Raw genomic sequence first — 25,178 nt, forward strand, 5'->3', positions numbered from 1 at the left:
GGATGCAGTTATCTCTCCATTGCTTTCTTTAAGTCCCCAGGGCTCCATCCAGAAAATGAAAATACTTCATATGGTTTTTGTAGAGCGAGATAAAGTCCTTGGGAAGTGTCCACGAATGCCTAACACAACCATGAGCTTGTCAAATTGTCAAATTTTCTTTCTTATTTAAACTTTACTTTCTGTAGGCTTCAGTGAGCAAACATTTTTATTATAGTCTGTCTTCCACTTTAACTGCAACTCTACTCTAGATACTTTGGCATCAGTCTCCAAACTCCCAGTTGCCACTAAGCATGGCGTTCTTTACGACAGTGTACGACGTAGCGAGCAGATCGCCTCCGCCTCTCGGGCCAATCGCGCTGCTCCTGGGCGATGACGTACTGCTCTCGCGCATGCGCAGGGCGGGGAGACCTTGGCTAAACCTACCAGCCGCTCAGCGGAGGTGAAAGCCCTGTCGGTAGGGTCAGGACCAAGGGAAGATGCAGAGCTGGAGTCGTGTGTACTGCTCCTTGGCCAAGGTGAGGGCCGCCTGCGTGTGGTGCTACTGGGTCAGGGGCGCTGAGACGTCCGCTCCTGGGTCTGGACGCGGCCTGACGCCGGGAACGGCCGCAGCCCCGCCTCTGTGCCGGGTCAGCCCGGCCTCTTGAGGCAGCGGGGAGCGCGGGCCGGGCCGGGAGGGGCCCCGCTGGGGAATGACTGCCCGAGCCCCACACCCCACTTCCGGACGCGGGCCGACGGGCCTAGGTTTTTACCCGGGCACGGGAACGAGCAAATCAGCCCTCTCACCGGCCATCTGCCCCTTTCTTCCTTTTGCCTCATCCCAGCTCAGACCCAGGCCTTACTTTGCCGCCGGGGGTAGGTAACCTTGAGACGCGAATGGCCCAGACGCGGGCAGCCCCAACACAGCCTTGGGTGTTGCTCTAAGGTCCTGTCTGCGTTCGCGTCTCTAAACTAGTGCCCTCTGCCATCCGCCAGGCCCTGGGGCTTTTTTTTTTTTTTTTTTTAATTATTGTATTGGTGTATCCAAACCACTTTCCCGTTTCACCTGTCAGTTAAGATACTTCCAAACTGAATGTATGCAGCGTCGTAACAGGGTAGCGTGAGTACTTTAGAGATAATACAGAGATCAGACTCTTATTTCACGCCTGAGTTGTCTGCGTCCTCAAAAATGAATGTAACATGAAAAATGTTCTTTTAGGGAGAATCTGAGCAGGGACTAAAACTCAGTACCGACAGCTTGCTCTTTGGTTGGCTGACTTGATCTCAAGTGCAGAGATTGCCTCCAAGTAAAGGACATTGCTACTTCAGAGTATATATTGTCATTGCCTTCCATTGATTTGCTCGCTGTGACAGCAGGTGGAACCGTTGGTTTCTTTGCCTCACTGGTCTTAGGAAATGGTAGGCATAAGTGTTTAGAGAGGGTGAGAGTATGTTACAGTTTGTGGGACTTCCAGAATGTGGGTGCACTGACACTGTTGGTAAATTCCTACTTTAGTTTTCTGCTCATATTAGTGGCTCAAGAACATCTTTATAAATGTTGTGATTACAGACTGTTAAATAGATTAGTTAGAACGCATGACAAGTGAAATGATTGTTATTGGAGTATTTAAATAACTGAACTCAAAGTTTCAGACTTTTAGTTAGAATAGTAAAATGATTCTTGGCACTAAAATTAGCCATGCTTTCTGAAACTTTAGTAAAATTGTAAGTCAGTGAGTACATTTTATTAAATTTAAGATAAGACAATGCATTGCGTATTCTTAATAAGGCAGATCTAGCAAGGCAAGATGGTGAAAGTTTCATATTATTGACAAAGAGGGAAACTGATAGTATACCCTGTGTGGCTACAGAAAGTCCTTGGTCCATTTGCCCCAGTTTGTTCTCATCAACCATGTGTTTGAATGTATGTGTATAGACGTGAGCATGCTAGCTAGAGTGTCCATCATACGATTCTCAGGGATTGAATTTGGGAAGTCAGTTTGTTTGCAGGAGCCTTCTTTATCCAACTATCTTACCAGCCCGTTTAAAAATTATGTTTTAATTAACAGGAAAGTTTTCTTTGTCTTATTTTTTTTTTTCTAGAGAGGCCATTTCAATCGGATATCTCATGGCTTACAAGGAGCTTCTTCAGTGCCTTTAAGAACTTATGCAGATCAACCAAGTAAGTACTTGATGCAGCAGTTTTCAATCAGATTAATTGACAGTTCCTTTCTGTTTTTATGTAAAAGAAATCGAGTGTTAGAGTAACTGTTTTCTGTGTTAGAATTAATCTAAACATTAGTTTACTGTTGACTGAACACTTAGTTATAAGAGGTAAACAAGGTAGCATCCATTCTAAGAACAATACACAAGTAACAAGTGTTTGGAGAAGTAATTGAAAATGAAAACAATTTACTAGGAGCCTAGAGAGGATGTCAAGGAAAGGTGAGGTGGTGTTTGAGAAGGGGATGAGGGAGTGAAAGGTTGCTTCAGTAAGAAAGGTCTGAAATGGACTTAATTTGTGAGCCTCCAGGAAAAGCAAGAAGACTAAGTGGATGTACAGAGTCCCCAAATTAAAATCATGGACAGGGATCAGATCATGGGATTCCTCTAAGCCAGACAAGGTGGTGTGGATTTTACTCAGGTGTAATGGAGAGTCACAGGTTGGTTTTGAGATGAGCAGTTTCATGTGACTACCGCTTTTAAGAATTAACTTTGTCTGCTGGGTCAGATTGTATTGGTTGCCTCAAAACTTCGTGACGATGATGACATTTGACATCTTGAACGATTTTTTTTAAGACTACTACTATATACATAAAAGGGAGTTGTGTGGTGTATAATTTTCTTAATGCTTTCTTGAAGTTTTGAATTTTCTATAAAATATATGTTTTGGGGTTTTTTGTTTGTTTGTTTTTTTCGAGACAGGGTTTCTCTATGTAACAGGCCTGACAGTCTTGGTCACTCTGTAGACCAGGCTGGCCTCGAACTCACTGAGATCCACCTGCCTCTGCCTACCAAGTGCTGGGATTAAAGGTGTGTGCCACCACTGCCCTGTAAATATATGTATTTTTAGTAAGCACTTGGAATGGGATAAATGGGCTTTTAGTGAGCTATTTAACTTCCTAGTATAAAAAAATATTTGAAGTGATCTGTTTATTGGACTCATCCATAAAATTTAAATTTTAAAATATTTTACTCTTTAATTTTGTATATGTTGAAGTGTGTGAGTACCTGTGTGTATGCCACAGTTGATTGTTGGAGGTCACAGAACAGCCTTGGGTGTCATATAATAGGAGAATGTTAAGATTTATTTGTTGCCTTCTATTTTCTCTGCAATCTTTGAGCAGGCACTCAGATTTTAATGGAGTGGGACCATGCTGGTTACTTCTTGTCCATTTGACATGAACCAGAGTCACTTGGGAAGAGGGACCTTTGTTTGAGAAATTATTTCCATCAGATTGGTCTGTGGGTATGTCTGTAGCTTGTATTCTTGATGTGGAAGGGTCAAATCCAATGTAGCAGGTAGTCGTGAGCTATTGTAAGAAAGCAAGCTGAGCAAGCCTTTGAGCAGAATTCCTCCATGGGAACTGTCTGTTTATTTTTAGATTATTTTTGGGTTTTTGGGGGGAATTCTTTGTCTTAGATCTCAATCAGTCTTTTGTTACCTGTATAGCTAGTTCTTGGGAACTCTCTAGCTTTGGTTTCTGTGCAGGGGCTCTTCACTTCTAGGCAGCCCATTTGTTAGCTCTATTCTGTCTGTCTGTCTGTCTGTCTGTCTGTCTGTCTGTCTGTCTGTCTGTCTTTGTCTGTCTCTCTATCTGTGTCTCTCTTTGTCCCTCTCTCTCTATTCTCTCTCTCTCTGTCTCTCTTTGTCTGTCTATCTGTGTCTCTCTTTGTCCCTCTCTCTCTCTCTCTCTATCTCTTTCTCTCTCTCTCTGAGACAGGGTTTCTTTGTATATCCCTTCTCTCTCTGTCACTCTCTTTGTATCTCTGTCTTCTCTCTTTGTCTGTCTCTTTCTTTGTCTCTCTGTCTCTTTGTCTCTCTGTTTGTCTGTCTGTCCCCCTCCTCTCTCTCTGAGACAGGGTTTCTTTGTATATCCCTGGCTTTCCTGGAACTTGCTCTGTAGACCAGGCTGGCCTCGAACTCAAAGATCCCCCTTTCTCTGCCCCTCTACCCCTCCTCCCCTGAGTGCTGGCATTAAAGGTGTATGCTACCACTACCCGGCTATTTGTTGGTCCTTGATGTTATTTTCTGGACCGTGGGTGCACTTTTCAGAAAATCCTTGTTCAGCCTGTCCTGAAGTATTTTCCTTCAGCAGTGCCATAGTTGTATGTGAGGGTCGTTAGTCCACTTTGAGCTTTGTAAGAAATAAGACTCTAGTTTCAGTCTTATGTATGGACAGCTAGTTTCCCAGCATTGTAGTTGCATAGTTTTATTTCTGTATCTCATATTCTGTTCCATTGGTGTGCATGTCTGTTTTGTGGGTGTGTGCACACACCAGTACCCCCACCCCCTTTTGGCTATGGCTCTATAGTATAGAAATTATGATAGTGTTGCTCTTTTTCCTTAGAATTGCTTTGACTATCTGGGGTCTTTTGTGCTCCCATGTGAGTTTTAGGAGTTTTTGTTTTTTGTTTTTCTTTTCTTATTCTTCTATTTATTTATTTTATTTTTGTTAAAGGTTACATTGAAATTTTGATGGGTATTACATTGAGATTGTTTGTTTCTGTTTTGGTGGTATAGCTATTCTCACAGAAGGTTGTGTGCCTCCATGTGGGTGCTGGGAATCAAACTCAGGTCCTCTGGAAGAACAGTTGGTGCTCTTAACCACTGAGCCATCTCTTCAGCCCCGAACCCAGATTTGTTTTAGTCCTTATTTTATTCTTGAGGACTAAAAGTTTTTTTTTTTTATTTTTATTAAAAATTTCCGCCTCCTCCCCGCCTCCCATTTACCTCCTCCTCCCCACTCCACTCCCTCTCCCTCTCTTGTCTGAAGAGCAGTAAGGGTTCCCTGCCCTGTGGGAAGTCTAAGTTCCTCCCCTCTCCATCAAGGTCTAGGAAGGTGAGCATCCAAACAGGCTAGGCCCCCCCAAAGCCAGTATATGTAGTAGGATCCAAATCCAGTGCCATTGTCCTTGGCTTCTCAGCAGCCCTCATAGAACTAAAAGTTATAAGATTATGATCAGAAAGTGAATAATTTTAGTTCAGGATTTCAGATTATGAGCATTTTGGGATATAGCATATTTATGGAAGAAGCTTGCAAAATAGCTTAGAGGTTAAGGCCATTGACAGTTTACAAACGACTCTTAGTCCTCAAAATTCTGTTTTATGACTATAATTTTTTTTCTTGTGGTTATTTTGCAAATCAAGGGTTAAAGCGAAGCAGGTCAGATTACTCACCCAATGTCATGTTGCCAATGGTTTAAAGCTTTGCTTTTGGGAGTTTAACTTATGAAGGTTGAAACTAAAGAGTGGGATTATATTAATAAAAAGAAAAACAACCATGTGTAGAGTCAAAAAGCTTAGTTTGTGCCAGGCCGTGGTGGCGCACACCTTTAATTCCCAGCACTTGGGAGGCAGAGGCAGGTGGATCTCTGTGACTTAGAGGCCAGCCTACAAGAGCTAGTTCCAGGATAGGCTTCAAAGCTACAGAGAAACCCAGTCTCGAAAAACCAGGATAAAAAAAAGCTTAGTTTGTCTCTGCTTAATTGCTAGATAATTTGGGCTAGTCATTTCTAAACTAGTTCATTTCTGAACCTCTTATTTTTTCTTGAAAATGCTATGTTTATGTTGTCCTTTTCTTCCTCATATTACAGAAGAGTTATGTATGTCATTTGGTATATGATAACCAGTAAGTGGCAGCTGGGTGTAAGGTTTGTGTTCTAGGACTTAGTTGTATTTGCATATGCTATAATGAATAGAAGATAAAAGTGGGATTCCAAAATTTGTACCATTTTTAGTTGCATCAAAGAACATCAAATATCCTGGAGCAAAATAATGCTGTGTAGAACGTGCTGATTATTTGGAGAGTTTTTGATAAATTTATTTACCCTTTTGTATCAATCTCCTCTTGTAGTTGATGCTGATGTGACAGTGATTGGTTCTGGCCCTGGAGGATATGTTGCTGCCATCAAAGCTGCCCAGTTAGGCTTTAAGGTAAGATATACTCAATGTAGAAGTTGCTTTGTTTTATTATGGGCCAAGCTTATTTTAGCACATGGGAAAAAAAGTTTTGCACATGGGAAATAGTTAGAAAAAAATTTTTTTTAAACCTTAAGCATTTGGGTATTTTATATTCCTGCATGTATATTTTTGTGCACTGCAGGACCTACAGAGGCCTAAAAGTGGTATTAAAGCCTTTACAGACAGTTATGAATGGCCATATGGGTTCTGGGAATTAAACTTAGCTCCTGAGTCACCTCTCTAGCTCAGGAAGTTATATTTTTTAACTATAATTTGCAAATCTATGACTAATGGACTTTATTGGTTGTAGTAATCTTGTAGTATAGAAAAGTCAACTATTTTTTTCTGAAATACTTCATTTTGGTTTCTAAATACATTTGGGATACAGTGATAACAATAAAAACACATATATGTTAATATTGAACAAAAATCATTTTAAAATAATTCACTCTGGTATTAGCCTCATTTTTTAATGATTCAGATGATAGATTTCAAAGGGTTCTTTTAGTCTGAAAAAGCACAGCTTGAATAGCTTGCTTTGCAGAGCAATTTAGACATGTATATTTTGAACTTTAGTGAAATGAAATATGTATTTACATGTAATTAATGTTCTCTTTGACTGTAGACAGTCTGCGTTGAGAAGAATGGAACACTAGGCGGAACGTGTTTGAATGTGGGTTGTATTCCTTCAAAGGTGAGCATGTGTTTCAAATGTTGCAAAGATTGTTTTTCATTAGCTACTACTGACTGCAGAGATGTATTGAGACTAGATTGGGAATCCAATACAGTGCCGTAAAAGGAATCTGAGTATGTTTATAAGACTTTTTCCTTTGTAAACCTTTGAACGCTGTCACAGCCTACCATACATTCTGAGAGTCCTTCTTTTCCAGACTCCAGTGTTCCGGTTTTGTTCTTTCTTTAGCTTTCCATTGCCAGTGAAAAGATAGTTAGCAATTTTTTTTGTTGTTGTTTTTGCCTTTTGACCTGCCGCCTTGAAATATGTTCTTTTCATTTTACATTTAAAGATAATAACTTTGTTTTGTTTTTTATTCTTGTTTGTGTAGTTTTAGTCACTATTGTTTATCTTAGGCTAATTGTATGAGAAGGAAAGATGAATTCGTATCATAGTATGTACTATTCTAAATAGAAAGTATCATTTTGTAAGTTCGTTATAGAGTCGTTATAGAGTTTATGAGTACTTGGTAAATTTGCCTTACTTCTTTTAGGCTTTACTGAATAATTCTCATTATTACCATATGGCCCATGGAAAAGATTTTGCATCTAGGGGAATTGAAAGTAAGTATACTTTTTATAGTTAGAAGTACCAGTCATGCTTGACTCTTCTTGCTAAGAACTGGTATGTGTGAACCGATGTTTATTCAAGGATGAGTGAGATAAATATCTCGAAATTTAGAGAGATTTATGTAAGAATACTTAGGTTTAGAATTCTACCATGACAGCTTCTGTACCTTTGCAAGTTTTTCCTAAGTTCTATCTTTTGGTGCCAGTGAAGAAGTCAGTTTGGAGAAGGAGCAGTGGGGCTGTATCCCGCCACCCGGCTAGCTTTACACCCGAAATAATTACATGGAAACTGTATTCTTTTAAACATTGCCTGGCCCATTAGTTTCAGCCTCTTATTGGTTGATTCTCACATCTTGTTTTAACCTGTAATTAGTAATCTGTGTAGCACCACCAGGTGGTCACTTACCAGGAGAGATCTTAACCTGTGTCTGTCTTGGAGAGGAGAAGCATGGCCACTGCCTATGGCGACTGCCGGAAGTGTCTGCCTTCTCTCTCCCAGAATTCTGTTCTGTCTACTCCGCCTACCTAATTTTCTGTCCTATTAAAGGGCCAAGGCAGTTTCCTTATTAACCAATGAAAGTAACATTGTAAATAGACAGATGACTCTCCTCCATGACCAGTTTTCATTTTTCCCACACAACTTTTGAACGTGGGAAAGGCTAAGGCTTGATTACTGAGTACTTTGCTATTGACGGGTAAGATTGAAGGACAGAGAGCAGGCCTACCTTGAGTTTATTGGTGGTTGAAAGTGTAGTGGGAAGCGGCAGGGGCTGCGTCCCGCCACCCGCCGCCGGCTAGCTTTACCCAAAATAATTACACGGAAAACTGTATTCTTTTAAAACACTGTCTGGCCCATTATCTGTAGCCTCTTATTGGCTGATTTTCACATCTTCCTTTAACCCATATTTATTAATCTGGGTAGCACCACGCATGGAGACTCCTATGGCGACTGCCTGAAGCGTCTCCCCCACTCTACTTCCTTGTTCCCACAATTTTGTTCTGTCTACTCCACCTACCTAATTTTTTCTTAAAGGGCCAAGGCAGTTTTTTTTATTAATAATAAAAGTAACACATAAACACTCCTCCATCATGAAAGAACAGAAAGAGCTAGAGGAGAGAGAGAAGGGAGAGGCTTAGTAAGAAAAGAGGATTGTTTATAACATTTGCATTTAGTCTGTATTGTCTTTACCATGTTTTGGAGAGCTGTTTTTACCCCCCTTTTTTTTCTAGTTGTATTTGACAGAAACTTCCAGAAGATAGACTTAATGTACTTCATGCCTTTTTTTAAAAGCAGTAATAGGTTTCTGAGAGAGATTTTGTAGGGAGTCAGCATATAGAGGATGTGTATATACTGCAACAACTATGTCACACTTTGTGAATATACCATGATGGGATAGTCAGAAAAAGCTTTGCCTTTTAGCTTGGTGACTTTCGTTAGTCAGAGATGTCTAAGAGTCTGTATTTGCATTGACTACATGAACTAACTGTTGTGTATTTTCCTCTGAGTTCTGTTGAGTTGAACATTTTTATCTTATATTGTTGCTTCAGTATTCTGAGTTAAATAAATTTTAAAATTTAGTTGATTAAACTCATTATATAAAGTTTTTGTATTTTGAAGTGTTCAAATATATACTTTCTTTTGTTTCATGAAATTTAATATTTGTCTGTTTTATAATTTCAGGTGATTTTGCCATTTTTATTTAACTATCTTTTGACTAATAACCATCATAAATTACTTGTAGAATGTTGTAATGGAATAGAACATTTTTAATTTGGTCTGCATTTTTGGCATAGATGTACATTTAACGGTGCTTGATAGCGTCTATTATTGTGATGTCATGATTTAGCTTTTCTGGCTGTGGTTATGACAGTTATTAAAATTTAAAAGTGAATACTGTTTTGATGTAGTTTATCAACATTAAGACGGATATTTTCAGATCTTGATTAGTTGAAAACATTGCTCTCAGAGTTTAAATAATGACAAGATTTTTTAATAAATTTCAGTGTCGGAAGTTCGCTTGAATTTAGAGAAGATGATGGAGCAGAAGAGTTCGGCAGTAAAAGCCTTAACGGGGGGAATTGCCCACCTCTTCAAACAAAACAAGGTTAGTCAGTGTCAGTGGCCTGATAGGGCAGAACTTAGGTAGGCAGAAGACAGAACTGAATGCTGGGAAGAAGGGCAGAGGGAGAGACACCATGGATCTTCAGCCTGAGAAGGACGCTGGTTAGATTCTTGCTGGTAAGCCACAGTCACGTGGTGATACACAGATTAAGAGAAATGGGTTAAATTAAGATGTAAGAATTAGCCATTAAGAAACTAGAGCTAATGGGCCATGCAGTGTTTTAATGAATGCAGTTTCTGTGTGGTTATTTTAAGTGCAAGCTAGTCGGGTGGCCGGGGACAAACAAGTAGCCCTCGCCATGTGACAATTGGTGGCCCAACGTGGCTATCTAACTCCACATGAAACCTAAGAGAGCTTAAAAAAAATCTAGAAAAAGAAAAAACAGAGTTTAACCAGCTTTTTGCTGTTTGCTGGCCGCGTGCAGCAGAGAGATTTTCTTGACTCTGCAATAGCAGCAGAAAAAAAAAAAGCCTTGCTATTTTAAAATGAGGCTTCCTGGGCCCTGCTGCCTGTGCAAACTTTGGCTATGGAGCATTTATGGGCCCAGGTGTTTGTGTGCGCATTTGGGGCTGGTAGGAAAGTAGCTGAAACCATGCCCATGGCTCGGCTCTTCCTCCTGGGCAGGTGGTGGGATCAGGTCTACTAGGCTTGGGCAGGCTGGAGAGCATGGCGGATTCCTGCCACCATACAGAGAGATGTTTCCAGGCTGCACAGTGCTCTGCGTGGCAGATTTGGCTGTAACTCAGATGAAAAAGGTTTATGTGCTGCACGCTCATTCTCGGGGTTGGACTGCTGAGTGTGGCTCCTGCCTGGTGGCCCCAGAACTAGCACTGGTGATGTTTCCACCATTTTAAAATTGGAGAGAGGCGGAGCCAACATCCAGAGCAGCTGCAACCAAGCTGCTTAACATTTTAAAAGCTCTTCTAGACAGTAAAGAATGACAGATTCACAATAGGACAGATTCAGACATAAATGACCTCTATATGGGTCACAGTGTTAAATAAATGTATGTAGGCTTGGGAGAGAGAAGGAAAAGAGTATAGAGAGTCATAAAATAAAGTTAATGCTTAAAAATAAGGGTAAAGTCTTTAAAGAGACAGTACAGATAGTCATAGATTAAAAGAAGTAAAAAAAAAATAAGCCACGTAAAAAATGGGAAATATACAGGGAGTCTGGATTCTGTAAATTATTGTGTTTTGAATTTTTTGACTGTGAAGGAGTTAAGTACAGTTCATTGTATGGGCTACTAAGCTAAACCAGCATGTATATTATAAAGGTATCATGACTTCCAAATTTGAGTCTAAGGATAAGTTGCTTTGGAAAGGAGGTTCTTCTTTTGTTTTCACAGAAGATGAGAACCTGTGGATTGCTTCTACACCAATATGGTTTCATGGACCAAGGCCTCCTGAAAGGTCGCCATGAACACCCTCAAAAAAAAAATTACTTCACCCAACTTCTGACTGAGATAAACGTAGCACAAAGGATACACCATGAAAGACCTGATTAACAGCGCCCCCAGTCAGCATGAAGCAGTATGGATAGATCTACGCCCATATTCCCAAATATTGTTCATAAACGTTCTTTTACGCATATGATATAGATGTGAATAATTTGCATTGCTATGGATCTTGATTTATTGATATAAATCTAAGGTCAATTTTGTTATATGTATATGTATTTCTGATCTTGATTAAGGTATTGCGATTGTGTTCATTTAAAAATGTAATGTATAATTAAGAAATACAGGTTAATAGTTAATCTATAATATTCAAGCTTGTAGTCATGTTAGATTTTTCTAGATGTGCATAGATATATTTCAGATGGATAGGCATTCTTCATATCTTTCAAAGACTACAGAATATGGCATTTAAAATGTTTTAATAACTTAGGGCTTTTCATGACAATGAGACAAGTTTGCTCCTGGCAGCACCAGCTACTTCAAGACGAAGATGGGCATCGAAGAGGCTCCTTATGGAGTTTGATAACCATGTGGGCAAGAAACTGCTCTTGCCTGGACTGCTTCACTGCACATGCATAACCCACAGAGAGATGACTGCTGAACTTGCCTAAAGGTGAGATGGTCCTTCCGGGTTCCTACTTCATGAAAGAGTCTGCGAGACATTCTGCAGGACACAGAAGAAAGTAACTGAACTGCCTTTGAAATTTCCAGCTTCCTGGAAAAGTCTGCTGTATACTATGGGCCTGTAGGCTGAAGATGGATGCCCCAGTGGTACAGAAGAACTTTGGTTAAATGTCCAGGCAGCGAGATGTCTCTGTCAACTCTAGAGTTTTGGAAGTTGTTTATAATGTACTTCCTGTTTACCTGGGTAATATTATATCCTTCTGGAGTCTTTGATGGAGTTGAAGAATAGATAGATAGTTATAGTTTTCCTTAGTTATGATAAAAGATAAAGTAAATATAAGTATTATAACTGTAATTCTTATTTGATACCTGTTTTGTTATATGTAATTTTACTATGTTAAATTTAAAGCCTTCCTTTTTGTTTAAACAGAAAAGGGGAAATGGTGTAGGAGGTTCTTCTGTTCATGAGTTTCTTTTTTCATTAACCAATGAAAGCAACACATGAACAGAAGAACCTCCTACACCAATGAAATCTTTATGCTTTTAGAGTGATGCTTTATGATCTTGGCCTGCTGTGTGATACTTAATTTAAAATAGTGATAAAACATTTTAAAAAATGATGTAATACGTTTATCATCATCCAAATCGTACAAAGAACAAAATCCAAAATAACACTACCCTGAAACAGATGTCCAGAAGACTGTTTTTGCTGCTATATGTGTTAAGTATTATTAAGGAAGTATTTTATGTTCTATGTTATCTAGAGTACTATTCCTGTTATTTCTATCAGAAAAACATTTTAAGCATATAAATATTATTTTGTAAAGGTTGTTCACGTCAATGGATTTGGAAAGATAACTGGCAAAAATCAGGTCACAGCTACAAAAGCCGATGGCAGCACTCAGGTTATTGGTACAAAAAACATCCTTATAGCTACAGGTTCAGAGGTCACTCCTTTTCCTGGAATCACGGTATGTATGTCTTCTAATTCATCTCTTACAACCTTTCTTGCAAAATAGGTTTTTTATAAATTTGTTCTGTTTATAAATGAATGATTACTGACTGAAACACTGTAATTAGGCAGCCATTTAACCTTGCAGAGTAACTTCTTATTTTGCAGTGATTATGATCAAATATAGAACATTTTGTAATATATTTGAGTTCAATATGAAGGTAAACCAGGCATGGTGGTGAGTGTCTGTATTCCCAGCATTTAGGAGGAAGAGGCAGAGAGATTGTTTTACAAGATCAGAGATAAGCAGTGAGTACTGCACAGTGAGACTGTCTCAGAAAAAGATCTGGTGAGGTCACCCAGTCGATAAAGTGCTTATGTAAACAGCTGGTCGTGGTGGCATGGGCTTGTAATTCTAGCAAGGCTCCTGAATGATGGCTGAGGTTGACCTTTTTGCCTCCACACACATATACATGTATACACAATAAAACACATAATATGAAGTTAAAATTAACCATTTTTATTTTGGAATATCAAATGATAAAATTTCAAATTAGCATTTTGAATGAGAGTTGATGAAATTGTGGTATGTGGAAGCCATGACATAATCGTTTATGACATGAGATCAGTTAATAACTTACTAGGTTTTTCCAGATTATTTTGCTTTGTTGATTTTGCTTTTCTTATAGATTGATGAAGATACTATAGTGTCATCTACAGGAGCTTTATCCTTAAAAAAAGTTCCAGAGAAGTTGGTTGTTATTGGTGCAGGAGTAATTGGTGTAGAATTGGTAAGTAATATCTTTCTTATATTACCTCTGTGGAGTTGAAAGGGGCTTAAAATTTCTTGGGAGGCTGGAGAGTTAGCCCAGTGGTTAACAACACATACTGTTCTTCCAGGGGACCTGGAAGAGTTCAGTTCCCAGCACCCTTTTATCAAGCAGGTCACAGCCACCTCAACTCCAGCTCCAGGAGTTCACCATCTGTACTCATGTGCACACATCCATATACAGATGCACACGTAATTAAAAATCAAATCTCTCTTTCAATGTGCCCTCTTCTGGCCTGAGGGTACCGGTATATGCATGGTGCCCAGACATATATGTAGAGAAACACCCATTTATACAAAATTTGAAGAATCTTAAAAAAGAAAACCCAGCCAGCTGTGGTGGTGCACACCTTTAATCCCAGCACTCAAGAGGCAGAGGCAGGTGGATCTCTGAGTTCGAGGCCAGCCTGGTCTACAAGAGCTAGTTCCAGGACAGGCTCCAAAGGCACAGAGATACCCTGTCTTGAAAAAGAAGAAAGAAAACCCCAAAACCTGGTGCCCAGATATAATGTAGGCAAGCACCCATTCATAAAAAAATTTAAAAATCTTAAAAAAAAACAAAAAACCCTACCTCTATTTGATTCTGTATATAACATTTTAGGTCAGTCAGCATTGAATTTTGCTTAAAACTTCTAGTAATAGCTAATATACTTCTTCCAACATAATTTATTTAGTAATCATTATCTTTAGTATGTCCTTTGTTTTATAGTCTGCTTCTTTGTTTTCTCACCCTTTCTGATCATTGGATCTTTTTAAATCTGATAACCCTCAACATACTAAAAAATTGTTCTCATTCTGAGCAAATTGCATTCCATTAAAGCCCACACTCCTTGAGATAGCGTATGCAATGACTCTTCCCTTCTCTCTAACATGTTTTAGAAATGCCGAAGTACTTATAGTTTGAGCACAGTAGTATTTTATACCTTCTGTCTGCTACTTAGCAAGTTTCCACATACTAGTAATGAATCTTTCCCTTTATTTCAGGTGTCCTCTTGCAGGACCATCACATCTTACTGTTCAGGGCTGCTCTACATCTGCTGTCCTCAGCTCAGACTTACCCTGGTCACATGCTTCTCTTAATTACTCCCACTCTAATTAGCTGCTTGATTTTTCGAGTTCAGAAATTCAGTAGTTTTTTTTTGTTATCCGTGTTTTCCTATCTTGACTTATTTCCCCATCAGTTTCTACATTCTGTTACTTTTAACTGTTCTAAGTTTTCTTAAGTGAGTCACTTTAGCCTTATTTTATACTGGGGATTGAACATAGGGACTAGTGTTAGTTGTTAATACAGGCCTCAAGCAAACACTGCACTACTAACCTATATCCCCAGCCCTCTCCTTCTTTTTTATTTTGAGTCAGAACTTTTCAGTAAGTTGCCAAAGCTGGCCTTTTAATTCACTTGGTAGCCCAAGTAGGCATGAACATATGATATCCTTGCCTCTGCCCCCTGGGTAAGAGGATTACAGGCCTGCTCTACCATCAGGCTTGGCTGACTTACTTTTCTGACATACCTGCTTGGGGAAAAAACAAACAAACAAAAAAAAAACTGTTATCTTGGTTGAATTTAGTTGTCAGTCTTCCTTTGCTATCTTCTGCCGCTGGAGGAAAGTAAGCCCTTCAGATTGGTGCCTGTATTAAATTCTTATTGAAGTCACAGATAGCAACATAACCCCAGCCTGGCTGAGCCATTATTTTCTCCAGCTGAGTTCTGCTCTCTGCCATGGCCACTTAATTCCCCACTCTTGTTCTTCCTCTGCTGGCTTCCTGCGTAGCACATAGGAGTGGGCATGGGATGAAATGCTTTTGTTCTTCCTGCTGCTGGGAAAATACCATTTTCCCTAAGAGTAATCTCTTCACCTTTCTTTCATACTTTATTTCTGCCTTCACAGTGACTTAGTTTTGTAGGTTTTTTTTCCTTCTTTCTTTAAACTTGGTCTATTTTCTACATCCTCCTCTCCCATTGAGAGAGGGTCTCATATAGCCCTGATAGGCTTAGAATATACATGTAGATCAGACTGGCCTTGAACTTTGAATAGTCCTCTTGTCTCTGCCACCCAAGTCTTAGGACTGTAGGCATGTACTACCACTCCTGGCTATTTTCCTTTTGATTTACAGTTGAACATGCCTCTGTTTACCTGGGTGTCACACACATACTCAGGTGCATTTCCTTGCAGACGCATGATTGTGTGATAAGTCCTCTTGTGAGCTTGTCCTTCAGTTACTAATTTCCCTCTCATGTTCTTTTCTTCATCAAAATTTTCAAAAGAGTTCATGTTCTGTTTCATCACCTTCTACTTAATCCTCAGACCATAGCCTATTGTGCTAAGAAATTGCTCCTGAAAAGGACACAAATGGATTTTGTTGTTCAATCCACTGGATTGTTTTCTTTGCTGCTGTGTTTGGTAGCTGTCGGCTTTGTGATTTCTTGCCTTAGAAAATTTCCTAGCTTCTCACACTATCCTGTGTGGGATTTTCATCTACCCTCTGGGTTGCTTTTTAAAAAAATACTTACTCAGATTCCGTTTTCCAGTCCCTTTAATTGTGTTACTCTAGAGTCTGTTGCTAGTGTCTTTCTTGACCCTGTTGGTCTATCCACAAAGTGTTCTTCTCACTGTCGTCTCAGTTATCCAAGGACTCGTGAAACCTATAGCTTAAGACTCTGCTTCTGGGTTTTTATTTATTGTTTATTGTTTTTTGAAACAGGGTTTCTCTGTAGCTCTGGAGCCTATCCTGGAACTAGCTCTTGTAGACCAGGCTGGCCTCGAACTCACAGAGATCCGCCTTCCTTTGCTGCCTGAGTGCTGGGATTAAAGGCATGCGCCACCATCACCCAGCTGGTTTTTATTTTTAAATACACATTATCTCCACTTAATGTATTTCGTAGGCATTCTGTTCAGTTACAATAGTACTTTTCTCTCTTCATTTTCCTACCAAACAAAGCCACACTCATTTCTCATGCAACATTTTCTTCTTCAGTGTGTCTGCTGTTACTTATTCTTGTAGAGGCATCCATAAGAACTCTAGGAGTTACCCCTGATTTTGATCTCTTGTTCCACAGTCATTCCCTGGGTTCCAATGAAAGTCACTTCCTTTGATCATAGTTCAGGCCTTCCTGACTTTAACTTCTAATGATAGCCACTGGTCTTCACAGTGGCTCTAACGTATGTTTAATCATGTCTCTTCCCTTACCTAGCTGAAGTCTTTGAATGACTGTTAGGAAAATCTAATGTTAGTGTTTTTTGAGGATAAGCTGTACTATTCCTCCAGCTCTATGGGCCAACTCTTCTTTCTCTTACACCGTGTTTTGGTTATATAAGAATATTAGTTCTGAGCAAACATTACACCTACTGGTAAATATTCTCTCTGGAATAGTTCTTTTTTTGTTTGTTTTGTTTGGTTTGGTTTTTAAGATGCATCTCACTGTGTATCCATGGCTGGCCTGGAACTTGCTATGTAGATGAGGCTGGCCTTGAGCTTATAGAGACCCACCTCAGCCACTCAAGTGCACCTGGTGGAATATTTCTCAATTCTCAGTTCTTGAAGTATTTTAAGCCTCACTTCATGAGAGCGGAGGTTCTTTGGTGCTCCTGCCGTTTGTTCTGTTTCTTATAATTTATCTTACTTCCTTGATATTACCTGATCCCTTTGATTTCATTAAATCATAAACACAAGGACAGAAGTCATAGCTGTTTTGTTCACCATGTGTCCTTAGTATCTAGCACATTACTGGTATGTAGTAAGTGTTCATGTTTAGCTTTTATTATTTCTCGGTAGACATACGGTGACTACGTTTCAAAAGCTAGCTTAGTAGTTGCCTGTTTGGTTTTGAGATATAATCTTAACTGTGTAGTCAGGTTGGTCTGAAAGCCATGATTTCCCAGCCTCTACCTCTTAGTTGCTGGGAAGAAGACTGCTCTGCTTTTGTATCTTTTAATGACTTGGGGTCACAAAAGGCACCTCTTGTGCTTTGTTCTGGAAGTTTTGGTCTTGGGTATTATATCCATGATTCATTTTGAGATAATTTTGTATATATTTATTTGTGGATTTTTCATAGCCCAATGGTACCTTCTCTTCTGTTCATTCTCATGATAAAAATGCATGGAATTTGTAAATGACTGTAAATCTAACTTTATTAGAAAGATACTCTTGCCATTTAAACTTACTGGATGATTTTAATATGAAATGTTAAATAATATATTTTTAAAAGGCTACCTTTTTGCTTTTTTTCCAGTGCTAAGGTTAGAACTTGAACCTTGCAAATTACAGGCAAGCATTCTACTGAACTCTACTCCTAGTCCTCACTTCAGATTTTATGTTGTTTGATAGTGAATCATTGAGAAGTAAAAGCCATACTACTTGTTAAAATGCAATATTTAATTTAAGTCAATATTTTAGTACAAATGTAAGCATTTCTCCTTTGGTGAGAAATTTATTTTCACAGCCAGCTTAATATTGTGCAGACCTTAGTGATTATTGGTAGTAAAAACATATTTCCTTTTTTTTAATTGTTTGAGAATTTCTTACATGCATATATTTTGATAATGTCCACCCTCCATTCACTCCACTCCAAATTTTCGTGTATCCTGTCCATCACTTTCCCCTCTCAGCTTCATGTGTCCCCTTTTAAATTCACCGAATCCATTTAGGGCTGTCTGTATGTACATGGGTATAGGGCCATCTACCTGAGCATGGTAGCTTTTTTTGGAGCTCCATCCTTGAAGAAAGCTTACTATACCTTCCCCAGCACTGTCAATTGCCAATAGCTTCCCACCTATAGGTGGAATTTTTTTTTAGCTCCTTTCCTGTCCATGCTGAGATAGTGACTGTCTTAATTTTGTATGGGTTTTATGCATGCAGTTATAATTGTTATGAGTTCCTGTGTACAACAGCCTTGTCATGACCAGAAAATACTGTTTTGCTAGATGTTTGTCTACTACTTATGGCTCTTAAAATCTTTCTATCCCACTTTCTGCAGTGATCCTGAGCCCTGGGGAAGGGGATGTGTTATAGATTTAGAGCTGGGCGCTTCATAGCCTCTTATTTTTTTGCACAGTGACCGCTTGTATGTTTCTGTATTAATCATCTATTGCACAAAGAAGGTGTGTGATGAAGGCTGAGAGATTTATTAACCCAGGTTCAGAACTGGGCCCAATCCTGGATTTACAACTTTGTCCAAAGCCAGTGAGATCAATATCATCCTTATTTAATCTCAGACTCTTGTATTGACTCTTCTCTCAGTCACTGCTCTGATTCACTTCCTTTACTCCTTCGTGTAGATGTCACTCAGACTGAAGCCTCTGTAATCATGCTGTCTTCTCTCTTTCTCATGGCACTTTATTCCTCTAGCATGAAGTTTACTTATTTGTTCCCTTCCTCTACCATATTGTAAAATTCCCAGAAATACCACATTTTGTCATTTAGTAACAGATGCTTAGCCGCTATAGTGGCACCTGGGCTATAATAAGTAGGTGCCCAGTAAATGTGGAATAGATGAATAAATAGATAAAATTATCTGTTTAAACTCTAGAGCTTCCCATAAACATTTGTAAAGAAGACAGTACAATAAATTACTTGCAATAATTAGCAAATATTGCTTTGGAAACTCTTATGACTTTTCTTAAAAATTAATTTCAGGGTTCAGTTTGGCAAAGACTTGGTGCAGATGTGACAGCAGTTGAATTTTTGGGTCACGTGGGTGGAATTGGAATTGATATGGAGATATCTAAAAATTTCCAGCGTATTCTTCAAAAGCAAGGATTTAAGTTTAAACTGAATACAAAAGTTACTGGTGCCACCAAGAAGTCAGATGGAAAAATTGATGTGTCGTAAGTATGCTACATTTGTTTTTGACAAATCATCCTGACTTGTCTCAAAAAAGCACTCACATTTTCAGATTAACAAATGTAGTCTAGACTTTTTATAACTTAGACCCATCTTACTGCATTGTATTACACAGTATTGCCTATCAAATTAGCCAGTTAAAATTTATGAATAAGTTGATGCTAAGAAAACCTAATCAGCTAGTCTCATTGTGATATATTTTTTATTGTATATGTTCATAAAATTTAAAGGTCTTTGTGTTTAGTAAAATTTATGCAGCACTTTCAGACAGATAACACGGGGAATTTGATGATAGTATTACTTAAATTGATAGCATATATCTGGCACTCATTAAATACTTACCTAGTTTAACAAAGTAACTTCTTCACAGTCATGCAATTGGTGATAGATGGAGCCAATCAATACTTGAGCGTGGGTCTTTCTAAAATCTGTGTGTGTGTGTGTGTGTGTGTGTGTGTGTGTGTGTGTGTGTGTGTGTGTGTGGTGGAGGGCTTTTCAAGACAGTGTTTTGTCTTGTTTTCAAGACTCCTCCCTGGCTGTCTTGGAACTTGCTCTATAGACCAGGCTGGCCTAGAACTCAGAGTTCCTCTTGGCTCTGCCTCCCAAGTGCTGGGATTTAAGGTGTGAGTCACCACTGCCCAGCCTATCTTTATGTTTTTTACAGTATTGGGGACCAAATCCCAAGCATTCTTAGCAAGTACTCCACCACTAAGCTACATCCTCAGCTATTTTCTTCTTTCTCTTTCTTTCTTTCTTTCTTTCTTTCTTTCTTTCTTTCTTTCTTCACTCTTTCTCACCTCCTCTCTCTATCTACTCACGCACCGCCCTCACCCCTCCCTCCCCCCTCCCTCCCTCCCTCCCTCTCTCTCTCTTTCTCTCTCTCTCTCTCTCGTTTTTTTTTTTTGGTTTTTCAAGGCAGGGTTTCTCTGTAGCTTTGGAACCTGTCCTGGAATTAGCTCTTGTAGACCAGGCTGGCCCCGAACTCACAGAGATCTGCTTGCCTCTGCCTCCCGAGTGTTGGGATCGAAGGCGTGTGCCACCACCACCTGGCGAGACCTATGTTCTTTCTACTGTGTTAACACTACGTGATTTTATAAGATTTTAAGAATAAACTTTTAAGAATTTGTATGTTTGATTTCATGATTCATGTTTATGAGTAAATAAAGATAGTAGAAATATCGTGGCTCCTTTCTGCTGTCGATGCAGGTTTGTGTTTAACAGTTACCACTGTTGATTATTTAGTGTTGAAGCTGCTTCAGGTGGTAAAGCTGAAGTTATCACTTGTGATGTACTCCTGGTTTGTATTGGTCGACGGCCCTTTACTCAGAATTTGGGACTAGAGGAGCTTGGAATTGAACTAGATCCCAGAGGTAGAATTCCAGTCAATACCAGATTCCAAACTAAAATTCCAAAGTAAGTTGATAATTATCTGTTTTCTTCATTAAAATGTTATGTGCATGATAATATTTTTGGCTCTCTATAAAGATAAAAGATGACACATGAAGAAGCATGTATGTTGTAAAGGAATATGTAACATTTCTTTTGTTTGGTTTTTGAGACAGGGTTTCTCTGTGTAACAGCCCTGACTGTCCTGGAACTCACTCTGTAGGCCAAGCTGTCCTCAAACTCACAGAGTTCCACCTGCCTCTGCCTCCGGAGTGCTGGGATTAAAGGCATGCGCCACTACCACCTGGTTGGAATAAGTAGCATTTCTACTCTAATAATTTTACCAAGCTAAAAGTGATAGTAATGAAGACTTCTTAAATCCTTTAATTACAAATAATTTATATCTTTATTATTATGGTTTGAACGTTTTACCTACATGTATATCTGTTTGCTGCGTAAAGTGCCTGGTCCCTGTGGAGGTCAGAAGGGGATATTAGATCCTGTGGAATAGGAGTTACAGGCAGCTGTGAGCCACTGTGTGGGTGCTGGGAATTGAACCCAGGTATTCTTCAAGAACAGCCAGTGCTGTTAACCACTGAGCCATCTCTCCAGCCCCAATTGCTAATTTTTTTTTTAAATGTACATTGGTGTTTTGCGTGCATGAGAGTGTTAGATATCCTAGAACTGAAGTTAACAGACAACTGTGAGCTGCCATGTGGAGGGTGCAAATTGAACCTGGGTCCTCTGGAAGACCAGCTAGTGCTCCTAACTGCTGAGCCATCTCTCTAGCATCAGTTACTAATATTTTTAATTGAAAATATTTTATTTACATTTCAGCTATCTTATTTAGAGATGAAATTTTGCTCTATGGTCCAGACTAGTCTTAAACTAGATTCAAGTGATCCTATCTTTCTTAGGCTCTCAAGTGTTGAGCATTTTTAATAATTTTAAATATATTTCAAACACTATTTTGAAAATAAGACTATTTAAATATAACTGATTTTTGGTGGCTCAAAGGTTAGATACTTAACTCTGGTTTTTGAAAGGCTGCATTTGATTGTCTTTGGTGACTTATTAACAAGAAATATGTTCCTGTGTTATAACTAATCTCTTTAGGTTTTAGAAGTTTACTGTGTTTCTTTTTTCTGGTAGTATCTATGCTATTGGGGATGTGGTTGCTGGTCCAATGTTGGCTCACAAAGCAGAAGATGAAGGCATCATCTGTGTTGAAGGAATGGCTGGCGGTGCTGTGCACATTGACTATAATTGTGTGCCGTCGGTGATTTACACACACCCTGAGGTTGCTTGGGTTGGCAAATCAGAAGAGCAATTGAAAGAAGAGGTAATCCTAAGCGTGGGATTTGAACTAATGGCACCAGTGACTGGAAACACATCTTGCCAGGCGTGGTGGCGCATGCCTTTGATCCTAGCACTCGGGAGGTAAAGGCAGGCAGATCTCTGTGTTCAAGGCCAGCCTAGTCTACAGAATGAGTTTCAGGACAGCCAGAGCTACATAGAGAAACCCTGTCTCAAAAACAACAACAACAAAAAAAAATGAAAACAACAGCAACAACCAAAAAGAGTCCTACATCTTTTTCTTTAGTAACTTTAGAATATTATAGCGTATGCATTTGTTCTTTTGTTAGGATCATAAGGAGATATTTATTCCTTTGATTTGTCAGCAAAAGTAGTGAAGATGATTTCACTAATGGAAACCAACTTGTCTGTTCTCCATAGGGTGTTGAGTACAAAGTTGGTAAGTTCCCATTTGCGGCCAACAGTAGAGCAAAGACCAATGCTGACACGGAGGGCATGGTGAAGATCCTGGGACAGAAGTCCACAGATCGGGTACTGGGTGCACACATTCTGGGGCCAGTAAGTACTGCAGAGTCAGAGAAGTCCCAGAAGATTTCTGGGGATCATTTAATAGGTAGAATTTAGTACACTTGCTGTTTCCATTCTGTTGCCATTGAAAGTTGCTTTTAGCCATGGATCCCAACAGCACTTGCACAGCCTTCTTGCCTAAAACCCTGCAGTGATGCCCGACAACCAGATTGTAAGGATGAGGCTGCGCTGAGAATGGTTGCACCCTCCATTCTGACCTCATCTTTCTAATCGTCTTCTTTACTCATTCTTTTTTAAACTTTATTTTATGTGTATGGGTGTTTGCCTGCATGCACATCTATGTACTACATTAACACAGTGCCCGCTGAGGCTAGGACTGGAATCAGATCCAGTGGAGCAGCCAGTGCTTAACTGCTAAGTCCTCTCTGCAGCCCACTCTTTAATTTCTTACCATGGAAGGTGAGCCTTCTTTGTTTTTATAGCAGGCCAAATTTGGTTTGCAGTTTGGGGCCTGTGTATATGCATATTATACCATTGGTATAGAGCTCTCTGCTTCCAGACTTCTGCATATTCTCAGCCCAAATGTAACTTCCTGAGGGAAGGCTTAGGTTTCGGTGAATATGAAGTGTACATTCCCTGATAAGTGGCAGAACAGTAAAGTTAATAGTATTTGAATGTTTCCTATGTCACTTCTCATAACTTACAAACTCATTGTAAATATTTCACTTACAATATTATGGGAGAGTTGCTGATTTTTAAGTAAAGAAATTGCATGAAACACATAAAAATAGCAATGTGGTAGAACCTAGGCCATTTGGCTCCAAAGCCCAAGCTGCTCCTACATTTTCTCTTAAGATTTTCTTGTCTGACTTCTCCAACTGCTGTAATAATAGGCAGAAGTTTAGAAAATTTAAGGTTTGAAAGCCTAAAAACCTGATTTGTTAATCATAGTGTATTGTTATTTTTGCCTTGGAAACATAATTGCTTTTTAATTTTAAAGGGTGCTGGAGAAATGGTGAATGAAGCTGCCCTGGCTTTGGAATACGGAGCTTCTTGTGAAGATATAGCTAGAGTCTGCCACGCACATCCGGTAATTATTGCACAACATTCACAGACTTAATGACTGCCCAAGTTTTCTTTTGTCCCACAACTATTTCATGTTTTAATTGTCTATTGTTTCCTTTGCAGACCTTATCCGAGGCTTTTAGAGAAGCAAACCTGGCTGCATCTTTTGGCAAACCAATCAACTTTTAATTAGAAGTTTGTTTTTCCTAAAATCTGGAAGCTTTTGTCAAGGTTACATTTTTGAACAGGATTATCTCTCAGTTTCAGGAATTTGTAGGATGAAATTATGAAACTTCTGGAAGGTATTTAGTAGGTTTAAACAGATGGAATAACCTTGTACTTATATTTTAAATATTTTGTTCCAGTGTATTAATGTGGATAGAAAGCTACATATAGTAGCATCCTGGAAAGTTTTTGACTTGTGTTTTCATGCTGTCTGTGAGATTCAACTTCACTGAATTGGCATTAATGGATTTTATCTCTAATTCAGTGGAGGTGAATCTGTTCACAAGGAAGGAGCTAGATGATTCATGTGAACAGCTTCAAGAAAACGGACGAAGTTAAATTTGGTTTTCATATTGGAAACGAGTCAGTGATTAGAACAAGATTCAAATATGTACAAACAACTTATGTAAATAAAAGTGATTGTCTCTCATTTTATTTAACTCCCAAATTCCTGGTAGTTTAGAGATAGAATTACGTGTTTTGAGGTTGTAGTAAGACCTGTAAGTCTAAAGGGCATTCAGTTGCCCAAATGAAGATTCTGTATACAAAACTATTAAATGGAGACTCATGATTATACCAGGAAATGAAGATACCAAAATAAACATGTCTTAATATTTATTTACTGGTTATTCTGAGTGCATATTAAGATGGTTCTAATTCTTTTAACTACCTCTGATTGTCTTTTATTTTTTATTCTTTACCACTTTACAGCACTGAATGTTCTCACATTGTAAACAGCTGGTCAGTGGTATCACATGATTTTAGTTCCAGTACTCAGGAGAGAGAGGCAAGTATATCTTTTTGTTCAAGGCCAGCCTGGTCTGTAGGGCAGTTTCTAGGATACCTAGGAATACACGGAGAAGCCCTGCCTTAAAATCTTTAAAAAAAAAAAAAAAAAAAAGTGCTACAAAATTTACTGATGCTATTAAATGGCAAAATGTTAAAATAATTATTTCAAGAATAGCCACGAACTAAATGCTAAGTACCACTTTATATATAATTACATCTAAATTTGTCATTTTAAATTTGAGTAGCTCCTAAATTTGATAGTACAGTTTTCTAAAAAGAAAACTGTAAATACTTATAAATATACAAACAAGATATTCATTTGACTTAAGCAAACGTGGAATAATATTGATTCTAATAATATTGTTTAGCGTACAGGCTAAACATTTAGGGATCATTTGTAAAACAAATGCAAGTACTATGACCATTCATAGGCTTTAATACTGTTGCACAATGGAATTGCTGTTCTTTTTTGTTTTGGTTTTTCTCGACAGGGTTTCTCTGTGTAGCCCTGGCTGTCTTGGAACTCACTCTATAAACCAGGCTGGCCTCAAACTCACACAGCTCTGCCTGCTTCTGCC

General features: G+C 38.9%; 1 protein-coding gene across 1 annotated transcript; it reads left to right on the top strand.

Moving 5' to 3' along the window:
• The first annotated feature begins 380 nt into the window (after positions 1-380).
• On the top strand, positions 381-24,429 carry Dld (dihydrolipoamide dehydrogenase). The gene is made up of 14 exons (XM_038336867.1): positions 381-515; positions 2,080-2,158; positions 6,054-6,133; positions 6,786-6,854; positions 7,387-7,456; positions 9,467-9,567; positions 12,496-12,639; positions 13,310-13,411; positions 19,084-19,274; positions 20,533-20,703; positions 21,829-22,018; positions 22,414-22,551; positions 23,522-23,611; positions 23,710-24,429. The coding sequence occupies exons 1-14, from the start codon at positions 477-479 to the stop codon at positions 23,773-23,775; spliced, it is 1,530 nt and encodes a 509-aa protein (XP_038192795.1). The 5' UTR covers positions 381-476; the 3' UTR covers positions 23,776-24,429.
• Positions 24,430-25,178: the final 749 nt, after the last annotated feature.

Source organism: Arvicola amphibius, chromosome 7, assembly GCF_903992535.2.
Source record: "Arvicola amphibius chromosome 7, mArvAmp1.2, whole genome shotgun sequence".
NCBI lineage: Eukaryota > Metazoa > Chordata > Mammalia > Rodentia > Cricetidae > Arvicola > Arvicola amphibius.

Excerpts from the sequence above, each read along its gene's own strand:
- Dld (XM_038336867.1), top strand. The coding sequence starts at position 477 with ATGCAGAGCTGGAGTCGTGTGTACTGCTCCTTGGCCAAG. Across the intron at positions 7,457-9,466 it reads TGCATCTAGGGGAATTGAAA|TGTCGGAAGTTCGCTTGAAT; the intron begins GTAAGTATACTT and ends AATAAATTTCAG. Across the intron at positions 22,019-22,413 it reads AAGAGCAATTGAAAGAAGAG|GGTGTTGAGTACAAAGTTGG; the intron begins GTAATCCTAAGC and ends TGTTCTCCATAG.